A 26,700-nucleotide genomic window follows, 5' to 3' on the forward strand; every position below is an offset into this window, starting at 1 on the left:
TCATAGTCGCCGTGGGAGCCCTAAAGGCGCAACATAGGGCCCCAGCTATCCTGTAGGCTTCAATAATTTCTCGCCCAGATCGTTCTTGTATTTTCCAATTATGCTGGTGCCCTGGAAACGAGTTTCACAGTTCGTGCAGAGATTCGCTTGAAGCACGGGAAACCTCGAGGATGTGCTCTCTTAAGCGTGTGTTCAGGTAACGCCCTGTCGGGCCAATGTATCGGTCACCGCATGAAAAGGGAATGGAGTATACAACCCGCTCTTCATAAGAAACGGTTTGATTGGCATGTTTGATGACACATTCTTAGGGTACTTCGTTGTTGTTTACTCTTCTGCAAATTTTTTTTGGCCAAACTTGCACGAGAAGACAACTGTAGTGTTGAAGCGCGCTGCTATTCTTTTCAGTCTGTGTGCAGAGTTGTGCAGATATGGTATGGAGATGACAAGTGAATCTTTACTACGTGGAAGCACGGGGCCTTTGGGTAGCTAAAATTAGCTGAGCAAGGATGGTACTCAGTAGATCTTGCGGATATCCAGCTTTGAGAAGACGTTCTTGTTGTTTTGCAATGCTTAAGCCAACAAAGTGAAAACAAGATTTGGCGCGAGAAGGTAAAACGAGGGACCGAAAAGGTTCTGTGCTTGACCCGTTTAGAATGGAAACTCCGAAATGGAAGAACTGGTTTTGGGGATCGTTGTTGGAATGTCCAACAAATGCCGGAAGGAAGAAGATGGAGATGAAGATCAAGATACTGGAGACCGTCGACTGAGCTGAGCTGTCTTCCCTTGCGAAATTCAGGCTTGAAGATGAAGAGGTAAAGACGTGAACTACAGAATCAGAAAAAACGGAGATTAGGTGAATGACTAACTAATCATCCACATAACGATGAACATAGAAGGTGTGTTTCAACTCTTCAAGGCGTTCTTTGATCTCCCGGTCAACATACAGGAGAAAGATTTTGCTGAGGACTGGGGCAAGGCACGAGCTTGAAGGGACACTGGCAGGGTATTTATGCTCGCCGAGGTTTCTAGTTGTACGTGACATATGAGAGCCCAACCACCCAGAACAGAGTTGGAGGCTCGAAAATCGGTTTCTTTCCGCCCGCCCGAAAACCGCCGATCGAGAACTGGCCGGTTTGAGTCGCGCTCACTTTCTTTTCCGTGGTCATGGGCCGTTTTCTAAGGTTTAGACACAACCAGCAAATTTAATCAAAGCCGTGGGTCATTGAAGGCACACACTCAATATTAAAAATAAATAAAATATGAATCCCATTTTTTGTGGCTTATAAAAAGCTGCAAATACGTTGATTGAAAAAAAAAAAGGTATCGAGAGAACCGGTAGCATTCTGTGCGTTCACTACGTAATTCTAAACATGGCGCCGTATCGTGCCACGGCCGGACTGGAAGCGCGCGCTCTCTTTCTCTTCTTACGGCCTTTGCAATCGCTCGGGAGTCAGTGGCATTTTTTCTCCGAATGTAGTTCGCTTGCTTGCCGCCAGGGGCGCAACCACCTCACCCCACTTCACCCCACTCGGAGAGTCCCTTCGAGCTGGTTCCTCGCACTTCTGAAAAATATTGTTGCTTTTTTTTTTTTTTTTTTTTTTTTTTTTTTTAAGGTTGTTAAGCACCTTCTTTGTACAAATGTGCACGAACTTCTGCAACTACTCATTGCACCCTATCTTGAAGACGCGCCAATCCTAAGTTGCCCCAAGGGCATTCAAAGCGCTCAAAGCGCTTGACTCCGCGCTCAAAGCGCTTCACTCAAAGCGCTTGACTCGTTTAATTTGCAACAAGTTCCTCAGAATACCTCTGATTAACCATGCAAAGACGGTCACGGTCAGAAACGAAAAATCAGCTGGATATGTGCACAAGCACTCGAGGAAGAACTTTAGGTTGTAATACGCACTGTGCGAAAATTGTACATACTACTACACCCTCGTCTAGAGCAGCTGACTGACTTCATGTGCGGCCTATGAAATGATGATGTAGACCACGGCAATAGATAGATTGGGCCTGCTTACATTTCACGAGAGTGTACGAATTATTTATCATTTAAACTTTCTCCACGTAGAAGGGGTCCGTCTCCTCCTGTTCTTGAGTTGCAACAGAAGTTCTGGAGGTAAAAACGAGTATAGTTTTTTCCGCAATAGCATTCACTGTCTCTACTTACTACTTTTTACTCCCGAATCTTTCGAGGATGTGCGTCAAATATTCACCGTTTTGGGCTCATCAGAAGCGCATTAGATAGTGGCTGAGGGTCTAAACGTAAGGATCAGGTGTCAAATGCTATAAACATCTTGGCCGCAAGTTGCGACAGCACTGAGATACACTGTCAGACGCGCTCTGTGCAAACGACAAAAGGTAGCCCTGGGTAGCTAAACTTGTCGAGCACAACTTTGTGTCCGAAAGTTGCGGAACGCGCTGATTGGACTTTCGCGACGCTGACGTCAAGCCGAGCAAGGTGTCAATCATCCAAGCACTCTCGGTGCTCAAATTCCAGCGGGAATGTAAAACACAAAGTCGTAGCGAGCTCCATCGAAGCGCGTGCGAGCAACACCGTGGTGCCAGCCGATTGAACGGCTGCACTGATGACGTCTCGCCCGAGTGTCCCTACATCCCTACGCCGCATTAGAGTCAATGATGCGTGGATTGTACCTAGGCGGCCGGTAAATACTCTGAACCTTCTCGTCGCAAGATCGTCGTTTGTGGAAGTTATTGGTGACGACAAAGTGACGTTTCACAACTTTGGGAAAGAGTTATTTGAGGCCAAAATCTTCGCTTCGGAATCGAGGCGAAGATTGAACTTTGTGATGTTGTGGAGCCGTGCGCGGTGTACGCGGGCGGCTTTATCGAGCTCATCTTCCGCCACTGTCAACAACGCCACCGCGGTCACCCACAGGCGGTTTGTGTAGAGACGTCGGTAATGTCTGAGAAATGAGGGGAAACGGGGGATAACACAAAAAAAAGGCGAAGAAAGGGAAATAAAAAAAAATTAAAGACGTTTACAAATCTTTGCAATGCGAAATTAGAGCTCAACTCTTGAGGAGGAATAAGGGAGGGTACGGAGGGGAGGGTATGCCCCTCCTCCTCCCCTCTTCCTCTCCTCCCATTCAGTTTCTCCGTTAAATTTAGCAGGGAAAAGGACATCACATGACAATATAGCGGAGAAGTGAATTGGCGTTGAAGTCACGTAGCTGGGAATTCAATTGGTGTTGAGGTCATGTGACGTCAATTTCGCGCTAACTTTAGCGGGCCGGTTACGCCGACGGCGACGCCCACGCCGCGAAACCCGGAAACGGGCGCCGAAGACCTGGGCTCTAAAGAAAGAATTAAGGTACGACCAACACACACACACACAAACAAATGGGAGTCTCAAGAAGGGCCGTAGAAATTGTTCGGGAGAGAGAGAGAGAAAGAGAGAGGAGGTGATGGTGGTGAAGAAGGGGGATATTCCTTTCTTCTAATATTTTATTATAACTCTCTGAAATGCTATGGTGGTTCTGGGCTGGGGCGATACCCCCCCCCCCCCCCCTTCCACCCTTTTGCCCCTTGCCCCCTCTTTCGACGCAACTGGGGGAGGGGGGGCTAAATCCCCCCCTCCCCATCCTCCTGTTTCGACGACCCTGCTTAGAGGTGTTCCAATGAGCAATGACGAGGAACAGCACAGCCTGCAATTTTCGAAATAACGGTTCAAGAGATTCTGGAATTAAAACGGCTCGCCTTCCATGAACTCAAGAGTGGCCATGACAGACTTTCGAGCGAAAGACTCGTGCGTTCAGTGACGTCATTTTATAGTTGATACCTTTGACGATTGAGTCAGGATTATCAGTTGTGAACGACAAATTTGATGGTGCGTGTTCAAATCGACGATGTCAAGTTTAGTGTCCTTGCGTTCTTGAAGCATCGCCGCCAATATTGACAACCTGACATTACTTTTATTTCCTTATTTCCGTTGATAAACATACTTAATTCCAAACTGACTGATCTTCGAATGTCTACCATAAAATGATTTTATCACGCCGATGAAGGGACAACTGCCCGGAGGCGAAATTCGCCCGAAAGTGGACAACGGTAGTCGGCTGGTTGTGACCTAGCCACGTCGGGCTACACTTTGGCCAGATTCGACCGAGATAAATCAAAAGAACGGCAGGGACGCTTTTTAGTAAATTCTGCTTTATTGGCGGAAATAAGAACGATACCAGACTATCAATTTCGACGGTGATGATTTTAAAATGCCATTCTAGATCATCCATCGTGCTTTTTAGAGACCCTCAAACATGACGGTCGCAGCTGATAATCTTTGTTGTGACGTCACACGTATGAGCCACGGTCGTCTCCGCGCGCTCTCTAGTGCTGCTCTTGTTCGGTTTCTAAGGAGGCGTAGGGATTTTTCGTCCCCTCGACGAAAAACGTCACGAAAACAGCGGATCTGCGGGTTTGTGAGAAAAGAAAACTTCGCAGCAATCTTTCGGCTCCTCCCCCCAGAATGTCATAACACGAAAAATATTTTTGTTGACGAGTTTAGCGACCCTGGAATTGCAGCCAGCCATTGGTCCGGATCCCATTGATCTTTCGGAAACTTGTGCAGATTCTGCCGCACAATGTCACTTTTGGATGCAGAACCTTTGAGGCAGCTCTTCATGCGAAATCTTGGGGGCATTCTTTTCGGAGCCGATCACCGGCATTCATCACAGGCAGTCACTACTCATTTCCAACTCTTCAATGTACAAAACAACCCATCTTGAAGTGCAGAACAGCGAGCGGAACAAACATAACTGCAAAGCAGTCGCACGGTGAACGATACCGGCAACGCTGTAAAGTCAAAAAAACGCGACCAAAAAAACAAAACAAAAAAAAAAGGCACGGTAGGGTGTAGCTACGTGACTTCCGGCACTCTCTCCTCGTCTATATTTCTCCGACCTCCGTGCGCAGGTTTCGGTTTCGGTTTCGAGCAGTTGCGTTTCTTGGCTTCTTTATTAAAAATATGAGTCTCTGTAGCAAAATATTAATTGGGTAGTCTTCTGAGATCAATCATATTGAATCGCCTGGCAAAAATGAAAAATATTTTTTGGGGGTGTCACTGTCCCTTTAAGCCGAGGACCGGGGCGAGGCAGGAGCTTAAACATTCCAAAACAACAGGAAGGTCTTCTCAAAGCTGCATATCCGCAAGATCTACTGAGTATACCATTCTTGTTCAGCTAATTTTAGCTCCCCAATGGCCCCGCGCTTCACGTAGAAAAGCATCACCTGTCATCTCCGTACCCTATGCGTACAACTCTGCACACACACTGAAGCGAATAGCAGCGCGCTTCAACACTTCAGTTGTCTTCTCGTGCAAGTTGCGCCAGCAACAACTTTGCAGAAGAGTTAACAACCACGAAGCCCCCAAAGGATGTGCCATCGAACATGCCCATGAGACCGTTCCCTGTGAAGAGGGGGTAGCATATTCCATCCCCTTTTCATGCGGTGTCCGATACATTTATCAGACAGGGCAGGACATTGCCTGAACACCCGCTTAGAGGGACCATGAAGGCAATTTCGAAATTTTATTTGACGATTGAAATGGACGTCAGGCACGTCTCAGACACTGTTGACCAAGTCCCAGCCCGAACAGAAGTTTGGGTGCCGCACCAATCAATAAAAAAGTTGTCGTAATATTCGCACCGGGAACGATGCCTGAGTCTGAATTTGTCAATGCTTTTTTTCTTCTTCCCTTTTTTTTTCTTCTTTATTTTCTAGTTTATCGTTCTTCTATTTTGGGGGATTTTCTTCTTTTTCTGGGTGTTTTTTCATGTCTCTTCTTTCCCTTTAGTAAGTTGGGAGGGAGATTGTACGTATTGAAGGAGACACCAGGGGGTAAATGTTCGTATCCAGTTGAAAGAACTGTGCTGTCTGTCCTTATCCCTAAGTGTTTTTATTCTTTCTTTGATTCTTGTATTTTCACCAACCCGCTCTTTGCCCTTTGACATGCACATACCTTAGCTACAAATATTCGTAATCTATAACTGACGCAAGCGCACAACGAACAAACAGCGATTGGCTGTTTCTTTTTCAAGTATACTGTTCCGCGTTATTGTCAGGGGTTCAAAAACCAAGTCGCTCGTTCTATCGAAGCGAAATTAAGAAACAAAGTCACCCCCGCTTCCCATAAGGAGCAGTCGATTTGGGCAACCGCCTGGCACTCATCAAACCGTGTAGTTTGTGTAAATCACGTCACGTCTCCTTTGTGAGCCGCGCCGAGAGGAAACCACCAGCTATCCAGCGTCAGCATGCAGCCTGGGTAAAGCGAGGCAGGTCTGTGCCGCCCGCGGCCCAACAACGTGCGATGAACTCGAGCCCTGCACAAAGCGCCGCGTGGCACGTATCGCGCATTAGCACGTCGTGTGGCGCTTATTTATGTACGCTCGGACGTTCCCACGTGGGGCCCTCCCCTAGCCGCGCAGTCAGTTATCGAGGCAACGCTTCAAAGACAAACGAAAACGCTGCAGTGGCTAGTTCCTTTCGCACAACCATAAAGATATACGCCGCAGCACCTGACATCACCAAACACTTGAACGGAAAGTTGCTTACCGAAATAGCAGCGCTTCGCCGACGGTTGCGGTAAGCAGAATCGCCTCGGTGCGGTCCTGAACGATGCGATTTGCAAATCTGCAATCGCTTCGAACTTGCTCGTTGATGGCTACCTTTTTATTTGTATTTTTATTCGACAGCGCGCAAATAGACATTTTGCTAAATTACCCAAGGAGCATGCTGCGAGTGTAGTTACACGAGTTACACGTGCTGGAGTCTGCTAAGGTTATATAACCTAAAACAAATGGCGCTGAAAGCTTCAGCTCAGGGAGTCCTTTCTTTTTCTCGTTTTCACGTGTATAATTTTTACATTGGTTGCTCTCCGGTGAAAAGCAACAGGTCTTGACTATTCATAACGGCACTCGTCGCCTCCTGATTGGTTTCCAACATACTTTTATCTGGCTCGACACTCCAATCTGCAACAATGTAACGACTTTGTTGCTTTTGTCGTAGAAGAAGGAGTAGAGTAAGACGAAAATAATCCCTGGAGAAGGGGAACAAGAGGGACAAAGGACGAACATAAATCTCCAAACACAGCTAGGTGAAAAAAAAATAGTAAAGTAATTTTCTTACTTTTTGAGCGAAAAACGAACAGGGTTATCTCTGTTGTTGTTGTTTGTTTGTTCGTTTTTTACCGAGTAACATGTACGCAACAACAAACGTATCTTTTCTACAAATCATGTTGTGATTTCGTCAAGGTACAGGAGTCTTAGATGAGCGAATAAGGAAAGGCATGAACAAAGCGTGACAGCATGCATCACTGTGGACGCCCACTGGCCGTAATGTATCACGTGGGGGCTGTGATTTAGCACGTGTGGGCTCTGCTTTTTGTAAACATTGGAATAGTGTATTGCAGAAGCGGAATTCTGGCTGGTGCCATTTTTCAGCGTTCGCGCGTATGACGCCTGCTTTGCTCGCTTTCCGAGGCTACGAATATGCGCGTAGTGGGCTGTGAATTTCTCTCGCTGGGCTGTGATGTTGCAGACATTGGAACGGAACGACTTTCTGGGACATTTTCGTAAAAAAGGAGGAGTGTACGCACTCTGCTTTATTCGGCGGTTAAGGGGGATCCACACGAAGGAGAAATCCGCCACGTTCCTCCGCGGATCGCGCATCACGTGAGACATACGTCATCCCTTTTTGACGCCTCGCGGCGCGTTCTCCTCCGTGGCGGAGGCGCGGAGGCTTTGTGCTGACAGCACGAAAGCTCCGCAAGTATAGGCTCCTTGCACAGGACGTCATTTCCGTTGCCCTCCAAAGAAGAGGGGAAGAAGGAGCTCCCCTCTTATCAGGACCCTCCTTTGTACCTCCCGGATTTGTACAGGCGTCGCTATTCTCCCCCCAGAAGATTATAGAAGATTAACCTGCCACTCAAAATTCTTACAAAAGCAGCTTCCCTCTCCTCCTCTTAGTTGGTGTTCAAAAGTGTGCGATGTGACGTCAGTGCAAGGAGCCTATACGCGGCGGAGCCGGGGACGGAGTTTCCCGGGTTGTTGACGTCACGAGATCCGTCCGCGGAGTTCTCCTTCGTGTGGATACCCCTTCCACACGAAGGAGAACTCCGCGGACGGATCTCGTGACGTCAACAACCCGGGGGTATCCACACGAAGGAGAACTCCGCGGACGGATCTCGTGACGTCAACAACCCGGGAAACTCCGTCCCCGGCTCCGCCGCGTGCACCTGCGGAGATTTCGTGCTGACAGCATGAAGCCTCCGCGCCTCCGCCACGGAGGAGAACGGGAGAACGGCGCCGCGAGGCGTCAAAAAGGGATGACGTGCGTCTCACGTGATGCGCGCTCCGCGGAGCAAAGGAGCGGATTTCTCCTTCGTGTGGATACCCCTTTAGAATTCGCGAGTGTACGCGCTCCCGTACTTTTCACTTCATTGCCACAGAAGGTTCTCCCCGAGTATAATGTATTTCGCTTGTCCAATTTTAAAGAAGCACTTCCTTTGAATTTTCGTGTTTTTTTTTTCCCCTGAATTTTGACACGATTCCTTAATGCGCGTATGTAGACTGTATTGTGCCTGTTCAGCGCAGCATTAGATTATTTTTTTTTAGCCGGCGACATATGATTGAATCTTCAAAAAGCAGTTTCGCATTAAGTGGAATGGCACACAAAACTAAAGCATTTCTATATTGTGAGCGCATTGACCAGGAAGACGAGCGCCAATATCGAAACTTGATCGGTATATCAATCATAAACAAAAAAAAAAAAGTACCGAAGTCCGGCTTAGAGCGCTCTCGTTATTGCATCGTCTCTCAAAACGATTCGCACATATGTGAAGCAGTCAGACAGCCGTTAGAGAGAAATATGCAGCAAGGAGCAGCGCTTGCCTTCGTAATGGGTGGAAGAGGTAGTGGTGATAAGAAATGTAAAGAAAAATTGAAGTTCGGACAATAATTTATGCGATTGTAGACGGTCATCAGTGCTTAATGGTAACAATGTTTAGCCTCGGCTTTTTTTTTTTCTTTTTTTTTAAGGCGCTTTTTTATTGTGTATTTTTCACCAAGCTGTGTGATGGTCTTCTGGCAGGCGTGCTTGCGTACCGGTTCTAACCTTTCTGCAGAGCCTTGCACGCCACCCAGGATTACATTGTTGTCTTTGCAAATGAATGTTGTTATTATTATTAGTAGTAGTAGTAGCAGCAGTATTATCACCATAAATAAAGTCTCTCTCAAAAAAGTCTCCAGCAAATGAAAGCAAAACAGGGTTCTAACTCGCTCGTTGTCGGATATGTTCGCTTTCAAAATACGTAAACAATATTCGCTGTGGGAAAGCTTCGCGGTAAGCCGAGTCCCTCCCAGCGATTCCATCGCCCGTTGGCTCGTTGAGGACGCTGCGGGGATCTGGTTGTCTGCCGACCTTCGTTTTTTGTTTTTTTTTTTCTCTTTCTCTCTTTCTCTGCGTCACTTGATCTTGCGTTTAAACATCTCGCCTCGCACCTGCAAATTCAGAATCCGATGCCCAGGTTGTCGGCATCCAAAGCTTTGCCCACGACCTCGGCATTCGGCGTTGATCCCATATCGGGTCCCGTCCCGCCAACGAGTCGCCAAACACGAAATGCGCACATGCCGCCAGAAGGAATGGACAAAATGCTGCTTAAAAAGAATGTATCAAAATGCTTCGATAAAAATATATTCAATGTCAGATGAAATTTCCATCTTGAAAAGGGTATATAACTACCAAATTACCAAAGCCTCATGATCTGCAGTTGCTACCTAAACTCGTTAGTCCACGCGCATTTTAAGTCCGCGCTGTGGCATTACGCAATGCAAGCATGACGCTTTGCATTGCGTAATGCCACAGCACAGAGTTAATTTTAAGGTATAAACAGATTTTCCACCTCATGATTCGCTGAGCTGATTTTTCAGATCGCAATGATTGGCTCTTTGAGTGTTTTGTGGGGAAGTAGACGGGCAGGCATTTCTTGAAGTGTAAAATAAATGCCGTACAAAAAAAGAAAAAAAAAATGCCGAGCTACTGGACTGTGGACGCTGAGAGCTCCTGTGCATGTCTAGAACGCGCTCTGCAGCCATATAGGGCGTATTCACTGGCGGCCATAGCTGTGTGCGAGATTGCTAGCGCGTGCTGATGGCGAACTTCCACAGTTATTTTGGAACGTGCACTCCACACCGTCAAGGTTGCCGGTCTTAGCCGCCTATTAATGTGAGCTCATTCTGAGCATGCGCTCTAAACAGCACCCACAAATAGGGCGTCCAGTGAATAGACCCTATAGACAAAGATGGCAGCGCGCAGAAGGCGACCATTGGAATGGTATGTAAGCTGCGGCAGTGAAGCTAATGAAGAAAAAAAAATCGCAATTTTAATCATATATTCTTAGAAGCGAATTATAGTGGCGCAGAGAAAACAAGCTTTCTCTGTGCCGCTTGAATCTCCTTCAGGAACAAACATTCTCTGCAGGGCAAGATACCCTTCTTGTAGTACACTCAACTTATGAAAAACAAAAACGTGCCTAAAATGGGAGGACGTTACTCGCATGCCTATCACTAATTCGTATTTGACAGTATAAAGTGCAGGGTGGAGCAAAACAAGGGATCCACAGAGTTGCAAGAGCTCCAACTTGAAAAGCTTGTTTTTCATGTAACTGTCTCGAAGCGGTTTAGAGTTAAACACAACCCCAAATAAAAAGCCAGTAGGCAACTCCGCCCGTGCATACTGCGTTCCTTTATTTATTTTTTTATTGTTATCGACCTCTGGCGACATACACGTAATATGCTACTCACATCGCCAGGGTGAAATCGATGGCCAAGTGTGCGAACGCACAACAGCAAGGAGCACGTGGTTCGTGAGTTCAGTGCCTGCTTGCTGATGCCCCAGCGTTGTGCATTTAGCTGACACATGACACGGCGTGACCTATTTTAGACCGCCATATTTTCCCGATAGTGGCGTCCCCTATAGACCAACTCATGTTTACAAACAAACCAGAGCGCCTTTAGCGGGCGCAACCGGCGCCGCGCATGCGCGATGGAGTGTGGGCAAGAAGCTCACCGTCGCCCATAAACAAACCATTGAAATGTGATGTTGTCGGCGTCTGTGTGTGTCCCCGTGCTCTTTTTCGTGTTGTAATTGTTGTTTCTACGTCTTCCTGGCGATGTCTGTCTCCTTGAACGGACTCGGTGAAATTACCGAGGCTCGTTACACCGCAAAACTTCGCGTGAATAATGTGACATGCGGCGATTCATTCCGCGTGGACTCCGCAGAATGGACGCTATAGAGCCTGATTCGCATGATGAGATTCCGCCCGCAATCAATTTTCAGTCGCGACGTCGCTAGGGCTGCAGAAGCGTGAACCGTAGCTGAGATGATCGACGTCGATACTGAAAATCGCAAGCAGAATCAGACCAAGTGAATTAGGCATAACAAGTCGGGGATGGCCACTGGTAACAATGATCAACATCTCTTTGTGTCTACTGTTTATACCGAGCCTGCTTATCCCAACCAAACTTCAAACTTAAAATCTTGTCTTTTGAGGCCCGCACTTACTTATTATCCCAATTACCGGGCCAACGTTTGGTCTACGGGCCGGTGTCGTCTGAAAGAGCAGACGACAAGCAGAAACGTCGACAGTAAGAACTAGTCACTGTATGGGCTCCCAGAGTAACGAAACTCCGAAGGTTCGTTCTAGAACCGCGGCGCGGCGCTGAAACCTAAACCATGGCGCCGCCATTTTGAGTCCACGCGTCGACGGGGGTATGAAGACATGCATTTGAGTGTGTTGAAGGAGCTGGTTCATTCCGCGATAAGCGGAATGAACCAGCTGTAATCGGTACTCATGTCACAAAGCTTGCTTGTTGCAGTGGGCTTGAAATCTTTCCGTTTTACTATGGCCAGCCAAGCTTTCTTCCTCCGTCTTACAGTTGCGTTCTTTCCAAACAAGATCCAGAAGAGTCTCTTTCCATCCTCCGACCTGCTGCTGCACCCAAACGCGCAACAAGCAGGCATTGTGCCACTAAGTACACAACCTCCTTGTTTTTGACGTCGGTAACCGCGTGGAAAAGACAGCGCGTAAACGTGCGTTCGATGAGCAGTTGTTTGCTGGACCCAAGATGGTGGAGATTAGAGCCGCTTGAAGCGCTGATGGAGGTGAGTCTAGCGGTACTTATGTCACGTGATCGCTACCGTCCAATGATGCTCACCAAGCCAAAACATGATCGGCTAGAGTAAGTATGTTTTCGGCAAAACGCACAAATAAAAGGAATGCCTCTGGGAACCCATACAGTGACTCAAGTTTGAACGATAAATCGGCCATTTGAACTTGAAGACGCAGTAAACGTAGCCCGCAGGTGGTCCCTACAACCTGACGGTTTCCCCGCGCTTACGTTGGAACAAAATAAATAAATCCGATTACCACAAGCATCCGCGAATTCAACCCTAAGTGCTTCCCGTCCAAGCAATTGTGGTCCGACGGTGTCTGATTTTCCCTTCTTACGGCACATATCCACGTTCTCGGACGAACCGAGCACATGAAGACTGACCTTCAAACCTTTCTCGACTCTTTTGGTACAGCCCCAGTCGCAGCGTATTGACGAGAAGGCAGGTTTTTGTCTGGTTTCTTTTAAGACAACGTCGGAATGCACGTCCTGCATGGTGACTTCCGCCCACAGCCCCTGACAGCAAGTGCGCTCGACGCGCCACCACCGCGGCGTGACGTCACAGAGGTGAGTTCGTGTATAGGTCAGTGGAGTCGCGAATATTTGTTTTTCCTTCATGTAGGTCGCCCTTGTGTACACTCTCAGAAATGCCTGAGTGTCTACTTACCCGCAAAACACTCAAAAAGCCAATCTCTGCGATATTCGAAATCAGCTCAGCGAACGATGAGGCGGAACATCCGTTTAGACCTAAAACTAAGTCTGCGTTGTGGCATTACACAATACAGAGCGTCATGCTTGCATTGCGTAATGCAACAGCGCAGACTTCATTTTGAGGTCTAAACAGATGTTCCGCCTAATCATTCGCTTTGCTGATTTCGTAGATCGCAGAGATTGGTTTCTTCGAGTGTTTCGAGGGTAAATAAACGCGCAGGCATTTCATAGAGCGAGAGGTATCGTTGATGTGACTGAGCAAGAGATCGCAATTTTTCTTTTTTCTTATCTTATTTTGGATGTAATATAAGATGCGTTCAAATTCTGATGTCGCATTCTAGCTAACACAGATGTTCGACGCAGCCAGAACTATCATATTATTTTGTAAGTGCACGCGAACGCCAAAAACAAAACAAATTAGTCGTTAGTTGTTTATACAGCAGGAGTTTAGTCTGCCAGAACATGGCGACATTGTTACCCACTGTAGATAAGCAATTTAGCCAGTGCGGTACAACCGCTAGCCTGGGGTCTTTAACGTGCACCACGCAGTAGTGATACACGACCGCACGCCGGTACGATGCTCATCCAGATCGAAACGGGCAGGGGTGGTGATTGAACCCAGGATCCCTGAGTTCTGCAGCGCGAGCTTTCGCTCCACGTGTTCCGAGCTGGTCACGCGAACGCCACACTTAGGTAAAATAGGTCGGAGTGTTAGCGCCCTAGCAAAAGAAGACGACTGACCCCAAGCTCGCGCCACCACCCGCGTGGCGCACCGTTCTTTTTGCTGGGCAGGCGTACCCGTCGGACCTATATTAAACGCTCCTTTTAAACCTTCACTGGTTCCCCGTTTCCCATGTCGAGGCTCTAACACGAGATGTAATTTAATTACATTTATAACTACTTTGCTCCAAGAGTGGTTAGTATTTTCCGGACCGGTGTATAGGGGGTATTCACTGGACGCCATATTTGAGGTAACTGCGCACAGCGCATGCCCGGAAAGAGTTTCCGGTCAGCTCTCGGGCAACCGCAAGAGAAGAGAGGAAGAAGAAATCCTCTTATTACCGGGGCTCTCCTTTGTGGGTCCCAGGCTTCCCTAAACGTCGCTATTCTCCCTCTAGAAGATTATAGAAGATTAACTTGCCACTCTAAATTCGTACAAAAGCATATTTCCCCTCTCTCTCTTCCCCGGTGGTCAGGAAGCAGCAGCGAGCTCAGCTATGACGGCCAGTGAATACTCCCTATAGTTCATAGTGTATAGTTCATAAAAGCAAATTTTGGCTTAAAAGAAGACAGAAAAAAAAGTATCCTTATATTGTCCACACCTGGTGCATAGTCCGCGATTGTGGGGCATTATTCATGAGATTGTTGACGAGTCCATGCTGAAACTTTTTCTCGAGCTTCAGCGAAAGCTGGTGCCCTGTGCCTCGCTTCATTTTGAGTTGGAAAATCTTTCGCCAGGTCTCCCTCCAGATAGCCAAATCCACCCACTGTTCTACAGGGAGATTCAAGGAGGCGCCAGGCTCTTTGAATCGACCGCAAAATTCGGTTTCTTAACCTATCGCGCTACGACTTTGTACAGCGTTGCCCACAGATGGTGCTTTTTTTTTTTTTTTTTTTTGTAAAATTTGCAAAGAGCGAGCTTACCTGAGGAAAAAGTAAAGAAAGAAAAATGCTTAGCTTCTATGGAAACGCAGCGACGCCACCGGTCTTCAAACAACACGGCGCCGTTTCGCACGGGAGACAAGAGATGGCGCAACGAACGCCGCCAACGAACGAGCATACGGCGCCGAGAGCCGGCGTCTTTAGCAGACGAACTTTTTGACTCAAAAGCGGCGCGCATTCCGCAGGCGGCGACAGTCGCAGAAACAAAAACAGGCTCGATAACAACAAGGAACTGCTGTTGCTTGTCTGCTAAAGACGCCGGCTCTCGGCGTCGTATGCTCGTTCGTTGGCGGCAGTTGGCGTCGCGACCGCTTGCGCCATCTCTTGTCTCCCGTGCGAAACGATGCCGTGTTGTTTGAAGACTGGTGGCGTCGCTGCGTTTCCATAGGAGCTAAGCCTTTTTCTTTCTTTACTTTTTCCTCAGGTAAGTTCGCTCTTTGCAAATTTCACCAAAAAAAATGCACCATATGTGGGCAACGCAGCACAAAGCCGTTGCGCGATAGGTTAAGAAACCGAATTTCGCGGTCGATCTAAAGAACCTGGCGTCTCCTTGAATCACCCTGTATTTAACAGCGAACCCATTTGCAGCCTACGCGGTGGCTTCGGCACGTCTACGTTCAATTCGAATGATGCCGTGAACTATCCTCTGCGCTTCGTAGGTCCTAGTTACAGACAGCTGATTTATCCGTATAGCAACGTTTTTCTACAACCCAAGCCAGCATGCTGCGTGCGCACTGTTCGTCGCCCAGTAACAGAGCTTCCCCCCAAGATCAGGCTTGGACCACTGCTTGGGGCCAACTACAACCGACGTGCGCGACCAAGAGCGTCGCTGTGGTCGAAGCTTTCGATTGGCCAAAGCCTGGATTATTATATTCTGCCTGCCCAATTGACGGTTCATAGCGAGGCAAATCCTGCCTATCACGGCGAGGCAAATCCTGGTCGTGACGTCGGGAAAGGAAGCCATAAAAGGACGCCACAGAAACATCTCGGCGTCCAATCTAGGTATACTCCGTAAAATATTTTTACGCACTATTATTTTTTTTTTTTTTTTGCTGTGGGTTTGAAATAACTTCGACAATGTTATAACCAACCCTTTATCATAGAGAGTGCTAGATTGCATCTCACGAATAGCGTAAAACGTTTAGTCTATACTCTGCTGTCACATAAAAAAAAAAAAAAAATTTGTGAGTTTTACTCATGCGCTGCGCGAGGTAGTTCTTACCAGACTTGGTTGTCGGAAGAAAGGATGCTTTTGGCGTTTGGATGGTGTGCGTCTCGATAAAATAAAATGAAGTTAATCCGCCTATAAGGCATCTTAATCCAAAACAGGAAAAAAATTAATAACGTTCCCAAAAAAAAAAAAAAAAAAAAAAAAAAAAGATTCTTTCGGTTTTTGAGGTGAATGCGAGATAGGAAATGTTTGCCTGATAGACGGCGCCAGTGTGTTCGCTATTGTGCCTGGATTTGAGAGTGTTTACGACTGCTCGATCGGGGGTCACGTGGTTAATGGGCCGCGTCTGCAGTACGGGGCGCGCGAAGCGGAAGAGAAAGCTTAATTGGATCGCCTGCAACCGCCTCTGAACTTTTGCTCAGCCTCTCCACCCGCCGTCCTCCTCTCCGCGTGGCAACGCGCGCGTGCGTGCTTGAACATCCAACTGGCACAGGAAGTGTCCGCCATTGCAATTCCGAACTCTCTCTTTCCGTAGTTCGAGAGGCTCCCTCTCTTGAATCTGGGTTAGTCTGGTCTTCTCTCGTCGCAAACGGTCACAAACTGACGTCGCTGCAACGCAGGTGATCACAGTGAAACGGCAATGTGTGCATTAGTAATGCCTCAGTGTAAGACAGCGTTGTCTCGACAACGACACTGTCCTTGGCTGGTAAACAAATAAAAAAAAAAGAAATCACCCATAGTTCGCGCCTATAGATAGTCCGCACAGCGCAGAATATAAACTTCTAAATATGCATGTAGACCGTGGGCTAGAAACCTGAAAATAGGGTAATTAGAATTCCTACAATAGCGCATAAAAAGTAATTCACTGGAATTAAGCACTATTACTTTAAAAATGTAATACGATTACATCGCAATTATACTTTCCCTTAAGAGCTATTAGACGTCAATAATGTTCATATGATAGAAATATTCTGCACTGGAATCCAAAACTATACGAAACACACACGAAGAGGACGGACAGGACAAACATCTTTCGTCTTCATCCTCTTCGTCTGACTCTTTCGTATATATTTTTAATTTCTTACCAACGCGCTCAATCCAAGTTTACTGGAATCCATTTCTTCGTTTCTTGTGTGACCATTTAGGATTGATTACTTGGCATTTTATATTCGTTACATTGCGTGCCTTTGTTACGCCTACCTTATTACTGAAACGATACGGGAACCATAGGTTTTGAATACGGATATACAGGTCAGTTGTTTTACTATTTTGCAACACCGACGAGATTATTAGTGTTATTCGTATCGAGGCAGGCAGTTCAACGAGAGTAATCTATTCTAGTACGCACTCAAAAATGTAATTGGAGGCTCAGACTTTTAATTATTCTGAGAATGGTCGACAGGAGTTGTGATAAGATACTCAATGTACATATAACAATCCAATTATTTTAATTACTTCTCTCCATCTTGACAATAGAAGGTTCTCTCGCTTCGATAGCTGCTCAGCGAGGCGTAGAAGGTCTGCACACTGGGGTAGTCCCAGCGCTTTCGAACTTCAAAGCACCACGAGCTGGCAGAAGGACAACGATGAGGCAGACGCTCGCCGCACTTTTGCCTTTCGGTAACTCTATAAAACGAAGGTTCAGCCTGACGGAATCATTAAGTAGTAGTGCTAATTGTAATTCGAAATTTTTAATGATCGAGGCGGAAATGTAATTAAACTACAGTTACACATTACCTATAAAAATAATTAAATTACAATAGTTCAATTACTGCAATTGAATTACTGCCCAAGCACGATGCGCTGCTTCCTTTGCTTTTCCACACCATCTCCTTCGAGGAAAAAAATAACCTTAAGGAACTTTATTTCAGGAGTTGAAGAAACGCATGCAAAAAAGGCAATTCCTGGAGAAAAAAAAAACGTTTTATTTTGTATTAGAAATACAACGTCGCAAACACAAAACCGTATCTATCAACGGATGAATAAGTAGTGTGACTTGGAAATGTACAAAGCGGCCGACTCAGAGGAACAAGGCACAAACAATTTTCATGACATGGACTAAACATTTCTTAAGTAAAAAAAAAAAACGATGAAACACAACACATTTAAAACCGACTCCCACCAAGTAGCCACCTATAGAAGTTTCAGTGCTCGTGTTGTTAGCGAATCGTAAGGTTCACAATCACATTGATGCATATAATAATCTTCAAATGCGCTGTACGTGTGTTTAGACAGCGGTAAGACGGCCTGCCACTAAATGAGGAGATTTGTTTCTTCGCTGTACACAATCTGGTCAGTGCACTACGACTCTTAAACTCGGGTCTTTAATATGCAGTAGCCGTTAATGCACTCTCAAAATGTCCAAGCGTCGACATTACCAAAGAGTATTAGAAGAGCCAATTCACTGTGCTTTGCGGAGCCAATTACGCGGAAAAAAAGAGTGCACACCTAAAATGACCTAAGCATGACGCGTGAGACGTCAGGCTCAGTGTAACATTGCAGATCTCACTTTCTTAAGAAACCTTTTTTTCTCCGGTATCATCGGTGATTGGCTGTCAGAGTGATGTGCGGGAAATTCGACGCAGGGGCATGTTTCGAAAGTATTTTAGTTACTGGAACTCTTGACTGTTATGGAACTGTTGACTGTGTAATCAATGAATCGCATCTGAACAAAATATAAAGATGATTTACTCGTGCTTGCAATTATAAAGAAAAAAAAAAACGTGCAAGCCAATTTTTTTTTTTTTTTTTTTTTAATTCCGGAGATGAAAAAAAAAAAAAAAAAGCGGCGTAACTCGTTTTCCTAGATTCTGGCGGCGAGTCACCAACCGCGCGCCGAAATTCTGTTCTGTAAGCAACATGTTGCTTCCGGTATAAAATCAAATCGCACGAAATTAATACTGCGGGCGAATCTGGAGGCACTCTGTGCCGGCGATTTGTTTGTGCCTTGTAGTTGGTCGACCTTAATCCGCGGCGATGGAAGCTCGCAAAACGCAGTCAATGCATCCCGCGGGCCAGTCACATTTCTAAACAAAAACGCTTGCCAAATGTATAGTTTCGACCCAAATAAGAATCCGACCGTTTTAATGCAGCTCACCGAGAAAAACCGAGAGGTGACATGACTGAGCCCATAGGCGCTCTCAAAGTTTACAAAGTGCGCACCGCTGTTGGTGCGATCTCTAAAGTGACATTGCAGCGGCCTGTAAAATTTCTACGGATAAAAAAAAATCAACGGGAACAGGAACATAGAGCACTTTATCAAATTCTTTCTCTACCTATTTGTGTATTAATCCAGGTATTATCCGTGACAGCTTAAGAAAAGCGGGGCGTGGAAAGTCCCCGAACATCTCACTTGCACCTCATTATAGCTCCTCAGCGAATCAGAGTGCGGAATTAGTTAATAAGAATGCCGAAGAACCAGTCACAAAGCAAGAAGCGTCCCTGTTCAAAAAGGCATACGCAGCCGAAACCTCGTTTTCCGGGAATTCCCGAGTACCCGGGAAAGAAGGTTCGGGCTGTTTACGCTCTTTAAACTGTGCCAACGGTATCACGAAAAAGAAAGCAACGCAGATTGTTACTGAAAGCAATCTCCTAACGCTGACATCAATTACACGTTCACAACGGGTTCACCAATGACACCTTTGTGATTACGTCACCTAATCATTAAGCGTCAATGACCTCTCCCCCCCCCCCCCCTCCCCCTTCCCCCACTCAAGAAAAAAAAAAAAGAAAAAACGAAAACGTGAAATTGATTATCGCGCACGCGCAGCTTGCTCAGTGCATGCATTCCGTGAAAACTCCCAGCCACCTCGGCCTGCAGCAGTATCTATATATAGCATACGCGAGTGTTTGGCCGCACGAAACATGAAGTGGATTTGTTTTCTTAAATCTACTAGGCAAAACAGTGTTCGCGAGGAACTTGCACGGCACTACTTTATGATGCAACAATTTGCAACGTTACCGGAACGCGCCCCGCGTGCTTTTCGACTGCATGTTTCACAGCGTCGAATCAAATCGCAGCCTCACATTTTCCAGCTTCCGTGCGCTGTATACTGACACCTGTTCCGGCCTAACGCACAAGAGAAAGCTATTGCGCGATTGGTGCATAAACTTCCCTTCGGTTTAAACAATTCCAAGCGCGACGAGTTTTCAGGAACCCACGAATTGCAAGCACGTGACGTACGATTTTACGTTCTGGGACACTGGATGCTCAGACATTAGCGCGACTGTTATATATATATATGATATTGGATTGAACAAATACTGAAAAATGAGTTACGAGTAAAGAACAAAATTTGGAAACACTCTATGGTCAGATGCGTTCTCATTATCATTACTCTTATCCCAATACACAAGCTATGTATAAAATGCAAACAAACTCTCCTCCTGCTCACCATAAAAAGGAACGTAACCGCGGGATACTGCACACGACACTTCTCAAAGATTTGTTGTATTTTCGTTTTCTTTTCTTTTTTTTCGCTATTTTCTTGTTTAGTCACTGGACGCGTTTTTAATGTCCTACAGCGGAAAATCTCTTACCGCCAAGCCCGGCAGAACAATCAAAACTCAACCGAAATTGTCTTGAGGCCAACGCCTCACAAGGCTCCTTCTTTCCGAGCGCGTGCTCTCCCATGCCAGCGAACTCAGACGGAGCAGCTCTCCATACTGTCTGCGTGCACACAGCTAGGATGGTCTGCTCCGTCGGCGTTGGCTGTGTGCCATTGTCATACACGGAACCGCATGACCGTACCTGCTCTGGCGTTCCACACGCTCATCTGTGACCAGCGGTGCGCGACCCGTCCACACGGAGTCACATCTGTGTTCATGAAGTTTGCGAGCCAGGCGGGTGGGCACCGCGTGCCGACAGCAAGCAATGAGACGCCGGCTCCGGCCGTGAGAGAGCGTAGGCCTAACAGACACAGCCGCTTACCTGGCACCGTGGCGTCGATGGCCATGGCGGCAGCGGGGACGCCCTGCACGATGACGCTTCCCAGAGGTGCGGACGAGGCACAGCCAGGCTGCCCCAGCAAGCCCGCCGTCGCTCCACTCTGCTCTTCGTTCATAATGGGCCCGTCGCTCTACTAATGGGACGGAGAGATACTCGGGGGTCAAACTTCACATGGAGGCTCTGGCGGGTAACAAAGGCGATCGCCCGTCACCTTGTCGAGTTGGGAAAGCCACGTGACCCAACGCTGCTGCGGGATGGCCTTATCGGGGAAACACCGTTATCGGGAACGTCGTTAATCTGCGCGCAGGGTCTTGTTTACCCAAGATGGCGCGCGGCGACAAGCGCACACAAGGGCGTCGTCTCTGCATGCACCGACTACAATAGCTGGCGCGCATACACGCAGCACGCCTGGCTTGGAAACCGGACGCGGGCGGTCCTGGTGGAGCGTCTGGAGCCCGCGGTCACCATGCAGCCGCGCAGGACCTCCTCGGCGGCCATGAGGTGTGCCGGAGAGCTGCGATCTAAAGCGCACCCCGTGATTCTATTTCCCCGTAGAGCGCGCGGGGAACCAATCACAGCGTTCGACGGAGGGAGGTGTCCAGCGAATGACAAGGCCCGATACAGTGTCCCAGCGCAGACGGCAATTCTGGGACCGTCCCTCGCAAACCGTATACATTATTTGATTCCGTGGTCTCACGGAATGCACTACTCATATCCCCTTGAGGAAGCGTCGACTGTGATCTGGTGTATATACTCTAAAAAGAAAAAATCCCGTGCGTCTACTTTGCCGCACAACACTGGGAGAGTCAATCACCGCAACTTACGGAGGCAGCTCAGCGAATGACGATGCCCAAACATGTTTAGACCGAAAAACGCAGTCTGAGTTGTGACATTAGGCAATGCATGTGTGACGTTTTGCATTGCTTTATGTCACAACTCAGACTGCGTTGTTTGGTCTAAATATGTGTTTCGTCATCCACATTCGCTGAGCTGACTCCGTAAGTTGCGGTGATTGGCTCTCCGGGTGTTGTGCGGGTGAGTAGACCCGCGGGCTTTTCTTGGATGCAGCCGTGATCAGGAGTCATTTTAAAACATCAGTGACGCATGCCAACTATTTTTTTATTCGATAACAGGATTTGTACAGGGAGACTGAACATGTGAGACTGTACTTCTCAACACATCTCGCGTTATTATAGGCCGGTTTCATCAGCCACTGTTCATGGGACCTGATAAACTTATTAAAGGACCAATGCAACAATATTTGTACTTTGCGCAAATACCGCTTAAAACGGATCCCTAACGTTAATGACCTATGAAACACGCGTTCGTTTTTAACCCCACGCAATAGAAGTTCCAGAAAAAAATTTAAGAAAAACGAGCAGCGTTCACCCCCTCAACTCGCAGCCAGAACAAGCGGCCACGTGATCTGGAGCCGATTATATGCCGCCAGTGTTGATCATAGCCACGCGCTGGGGTTGGCAAAGCGCAGGACACGCGCTGAGTTCCAGGCATTGTTATGGCTCGGCTGTTGTCGTCGTTGCAGCGATTGGACACGGGTCAAAACCCGAATGCTTCTCGAGCTAGCAATTGTCACGAGCCCAAGTCGAGTGCCCACGCAATGCTCGGGTCCAATCTATGAACCGCATTCAAATATCGTCACTTGGGTGTACTGGGACCCCCGAGTTACGTCATCAAATTTTGCAAAGGAGAGATTGAATGAAAAGGATCGCTTTTGTCCTTGAAATTACACCGCAACAAAGGAGTTTCTTGGCCAATGGCGTTGCGTGTGAGTATCCTTGAGTCCCAGGTGTGCCAGTAAGCTCGTGTATAGAGAGATACATTCCAATTGAATATCGTTGCACAGCTCCTTTATATAGAGGAAGCGGCCAAAGGTATTACGCAAAACTGTATCCCCGCACTGAATACCAAATTATGCGTGAACCATGTACGAAAGCGTGCTAGGGAATGGCCATGGCATTGCAGTGTTATTCTTGGGATGCTTTTGTTAATCCTTCGCTCTAAAAATCCGAGTGTTGTGCGGGAAAGTAGACGCACAGACCTTTTTTTAGAGTGTTGTAGAGAGGGCAGCGATTTCATCATTGATTGCACGTTACAAGAAGTGCAGTAGCTTATGACTGTAACGGTTTCGGTATAGCAACTGCGAGTGCTCCTCAAAACAGCGGTCCTTCACAAAGACTAGACCCATTGTGTATGGTAGAAATCGTAATCCATTCTCCATTGATGGCAAGAAAAATTCCCGTGGGAACGACCTATTCCAGGCAGTTGTTGTTAGCGTTGAGGAAATACAGTCATGTCTCGTTAATATGGACCCTTTTAATACGGATACCCCGCTATATGGACACCATTTTCGGGTACAAACTGGGAAGATGGATGGATTTTTGTCTCGTTAAGATGGACAACTCACATTATGCACGATTTTTTTGAGGGAACGGAGGCATCATAATTACCGAGACATCACTGTAGTAGGTGAAGAAGAGTCAATGGTGTACTCTTCTTTTATTTCCTCAACGCTAACAACAACAACAACTGCAATAGGTCGTCTCCACGGGAATTTTCCTTGCCACCGATGGAGACTGGAGTACGATTTCTACCATGTGGATCCTTCTTCAATGCACAAGAAACAGCCGCACGAGAGAGGAAATCAGGGTGTGCGCCTTGGCGTATACCTAGATCATCTGTTCTTATACTGGGTTCTTAGAAACCAGGGGCTCCTCAGGGTGCCCTCAAGGGCACCCTCTTAATTATCGTCCGATCTCAATAACCAGCATTCCTTGCAAACTTCTTGAACATATAATTTTTTCTCACCTTGTCAACTTCTTAGAATCTAACAACTTCTTCAACAATGCCCAACACGGTTTTCGAAAATCATTTTCATGTGAAACCCAACTACTATCTTTCACGAATGACCTACATCACATTCTGGACCGAGGATCCCAGGCGGACTGCATTTTCCTGGACTTCGCCAAAGCATTTGACAAAGTTTCTCACAATCTTCTGCTTCTAAAACTTTCCAAACTTAACATAGACAATAACGTTCTCGCATGGATACAGTCTTTTTTAACTCAACGGTCTCAATTTGTCACTGTGAATAACAATAACTCCTCTTTTGTCAAAGTTGCGTCAGGGGTTCCGCAAGGGACAGTCTTAGGGCCGTTGCTATTCTTAATTTATATTAACGACCTACCCACTAGTGTCTCTTCGTCCGTGTCTCTGTTCGCTGACGACTGTGTACTCTACCGTGAGATTCTCAATCATAATGACACCTGCATACTCCAATCAGACATTAATGCTATTTACCGTTGGTCTGACTCGTGGTCTATGAAGCTTAACACTAACAAATGCAAGGTCATGCGTGTGTCTCGCCAGTCTCAGGACTCTCCTAACTATTTCCTTAATAATGCTCATCTAGAACCGGTATCTTCGTACAAATATTTAGGCGTACATATAGCTTCTAACCTTTCATGGAAAACACATATTCAGCATATTTCAGCTAACGCTAACCGCATGTTAGGTTATATCAAACGAAATTTTTCATTAGCACCTGTCTCACTGAAATTAACTCTTTACAAAGTTTTAATTCGTCCCAAGTTAGAATATGCAGCTTCTGTCTGGCGTCCCGGACTAGTCACTCTCGTATCTACATTGGAAGCCGTTCAGAACAGATCCGCTCGTTTCATCCTCACAAACTATCACCGCACCGCTAGCGTCACCTCTATGAAAACAACTCTCTCATTACCACCTTTATCTCTACGTCGTAAAATTTCTCGTCTTTCCCTATTCCATAAGATATATCACCATAATTCTTTCCTGCGCGACAAAATAATTGCTCGGCCTGTCTATGTTTCCTCCCGTCTTGATCATCAACATAAGGTGGGCATTCCTAACTCTGTCATGACCACGTTTTATTCATCTTTCGTTCCCCGTACATCCCAGGAGTGGAACCACCTTCCCCGGTCGATCGCCATTATCACGGACTCTGAGCTCTTTAAAAGTACAATAACTAATTACTTTATTACTGAGTGTGTCTAAATATGTATTATGTTATTTGCATTAACCTTCTTGTTGCTCTCCCCCTCTGTAATGCCTTCGGGCCCTGAGGGTATAATAAATGAAATGAAATGAAAGGGTTCCCCTAGTTCCCAAATTTCCTCGCTCTTTCCCGCCTATCAGTACGGTGTTCTTCCAGCTTCAGTACATGGACCATCGATCGATGCTTAACTGTGAGCCCAACACTCCCTGGTATATGCATCACTCTGTACAAGGTCTGTCCTGCACTGCTTTATTTCATCAATGCAAGGCAGGGAGGGCTTCGTCGGCTATCAATCGAGGTAGGTGTTTCTCGAGATTGGAAAGAACCTGCCCTAGATGGAGTAAGTGTTGGGAAGTAAGTAAGATACATTACTTTAAGAAGGTCTAGAATGCTTGTACTTTACCTGAAGTACATCCTCTTAGTACGTACTTGTACTTTACTTAAAGTATTTTTTCTCGTGCTTTCCGGGAAAAGAGCAACTCTCGACATCAAAGTACGTTTGATCTTGTTAAATTTGGTCTTGTTGAATTTGATTACAAAATGATGCTTCGTCAACTTTGAAGCCACCTTATCTAATATTTGCCGCCAATTCCGAAAATAACTAATGCACCACCTATTACCCCTAAGGCAATGCATGCCAGTCAAAGCAAAAAAACCAGTCGAAGTCACATGTGGTGGTTTGACGTGCCAAACCAATGAAGAACATCTAGCATGCACCAGCGAATGACTGAGGACTAATTAGGACCACCTAGGCATCTTTTGACGTGCAACTGAAATATCGATTACACACATACGGTGCCTTCTTCGCAATAAGCATTCGTCAGGAAAAGCGAACAAACAAAACACTGTTTAAGTCAAATTTGGAGGTTTTACGTGCCAAACCAATGAAGGACATCTGGCGCGTTCCAGCGAAAAACTGAGGATTCATTTCGGCCATCTGAGGTTCTTTTGACGTGCAACCGAAATCTCGATTACCACGTCAAAAACACGGTCGAAGTCAACTTTCGATGTTTTACGTGCCAAATCAATTAAGGACATCGGGCACGCCCCAGTGAAGGACTAGGGATTTATTTTGGTGACCTGGGGATCTTTTGACGTGCAATCGAAATCTCGACTACTAGGTGATCAAATGTGAAAACCTTTTTTGGGAAGTGAATATTGCAATTCTTTTAAGTGTTTCCACATTAAAGCTCGATCTGCGCGAAACAAAGTAGACGAGCTTGACTTAATTTTTGGTCAACTCAAACCTTTGATTGATATAATTATGCTTTCAGAAACGTGGTTTACGAATACTACTGACGTGTTAAAGTTGCCGGTGTATAACAGCTTTTTTTTTTTTTAATCGCACGGCGTCTCGGGGAGGTGGCGTGGCTGCTTGAACTCTAACATGAGTCTGCAGTATTTATAAATAAATAAATAAATCATCGGACATTTCCTGTGAGATGCTCACTGATTATTGTTGTGTTCATAAAGATTACGAGATGATTTCCTTAGTGATAGGTCAGAGTATTATTGCGGTTTGTTACCGCCCGCCAAGTGGGAACCTATCGTCGTTTTTTACTTACCTTGAGTCTTTCCTAGAGTATGCACATGAAAATAAGTATAACGTAATCTTAGAAGGCGATTTTTATATAAACATGCTTCTTGAAACGTCATGTAAAATACAGATGAATGCACTGATTAGGGGCAGCGGACGTGTTAATACGATATCTTCGGCAACAAGGATTACTGCTGAATCATCGAAACAACTTGATTTATTTATCACAAGTTATGATGAATCGTACACTAAAATGGCGTCATAATAGTCGACATAAGTGATCACTTAGCCACATTTGTGTGTATACAAAATAAAATTGTAAACAAAAAACAGAATAATCAGTCAATTAAATTAGAAAACATAACACCCGACAGCTTGAACGATTTCAGACAGAAAGTGTCTTGTTTGGACTGGAACGACGTCCTTCAAGAAACGAAT

General features: G+C 46.3%; 1 protein-coding gene across 4 annotated transcripts in view; it reads right to left on the reverse strand.

The window, feature by feature from the left end:
- LOC8051288 (hepatocyte nuclear factor 4-gamma) overlaps positions 1 to 21,219 on the reverse strand; it is a 97,296-nt gene extending 76,077 nt beyond the window's left edge. The window contains exon 1 of one of the 4 annotated variants that reach the window (XM_029981113.4): positions 20,657 to 21,219. In XM_029981113.4, coding sequence (XP_029836973.1) covers positions 20,657 to 20,789 — 133 coding nt within the window. In that variant the 5' untranslated portion in view covers positions 20,790 to 21,219. The remainder of the gene's footprint in view (positions 1 to 20,656) is intronic. The other 3 variants (XM_040503652.2, XM_029981112.3, XM_029981115.4) reach the window with 3 other exon arrangements.
- Between the last annotated feature and the right edge of the window lie 5,481 nt (positions 21,220 to 26,700).

Source organism: Ixodes scapularis, unplaced genomic scaffold (genome assembly GCF_016920785.2).
Source record: "Ixodes scapularis isolate PalLabHiFi unplaced genomic scaffold, ASM1692078v2 PGA_scaffold9__187_contigs__length_104089568, whole genome shotgun sequence".
Lineage (NCBI taxonomy): Eukaryota > Metazoa > Arthropoda > Arachnida > Ixodida > Ixodidae > Ixodes > Ixodes scapularis.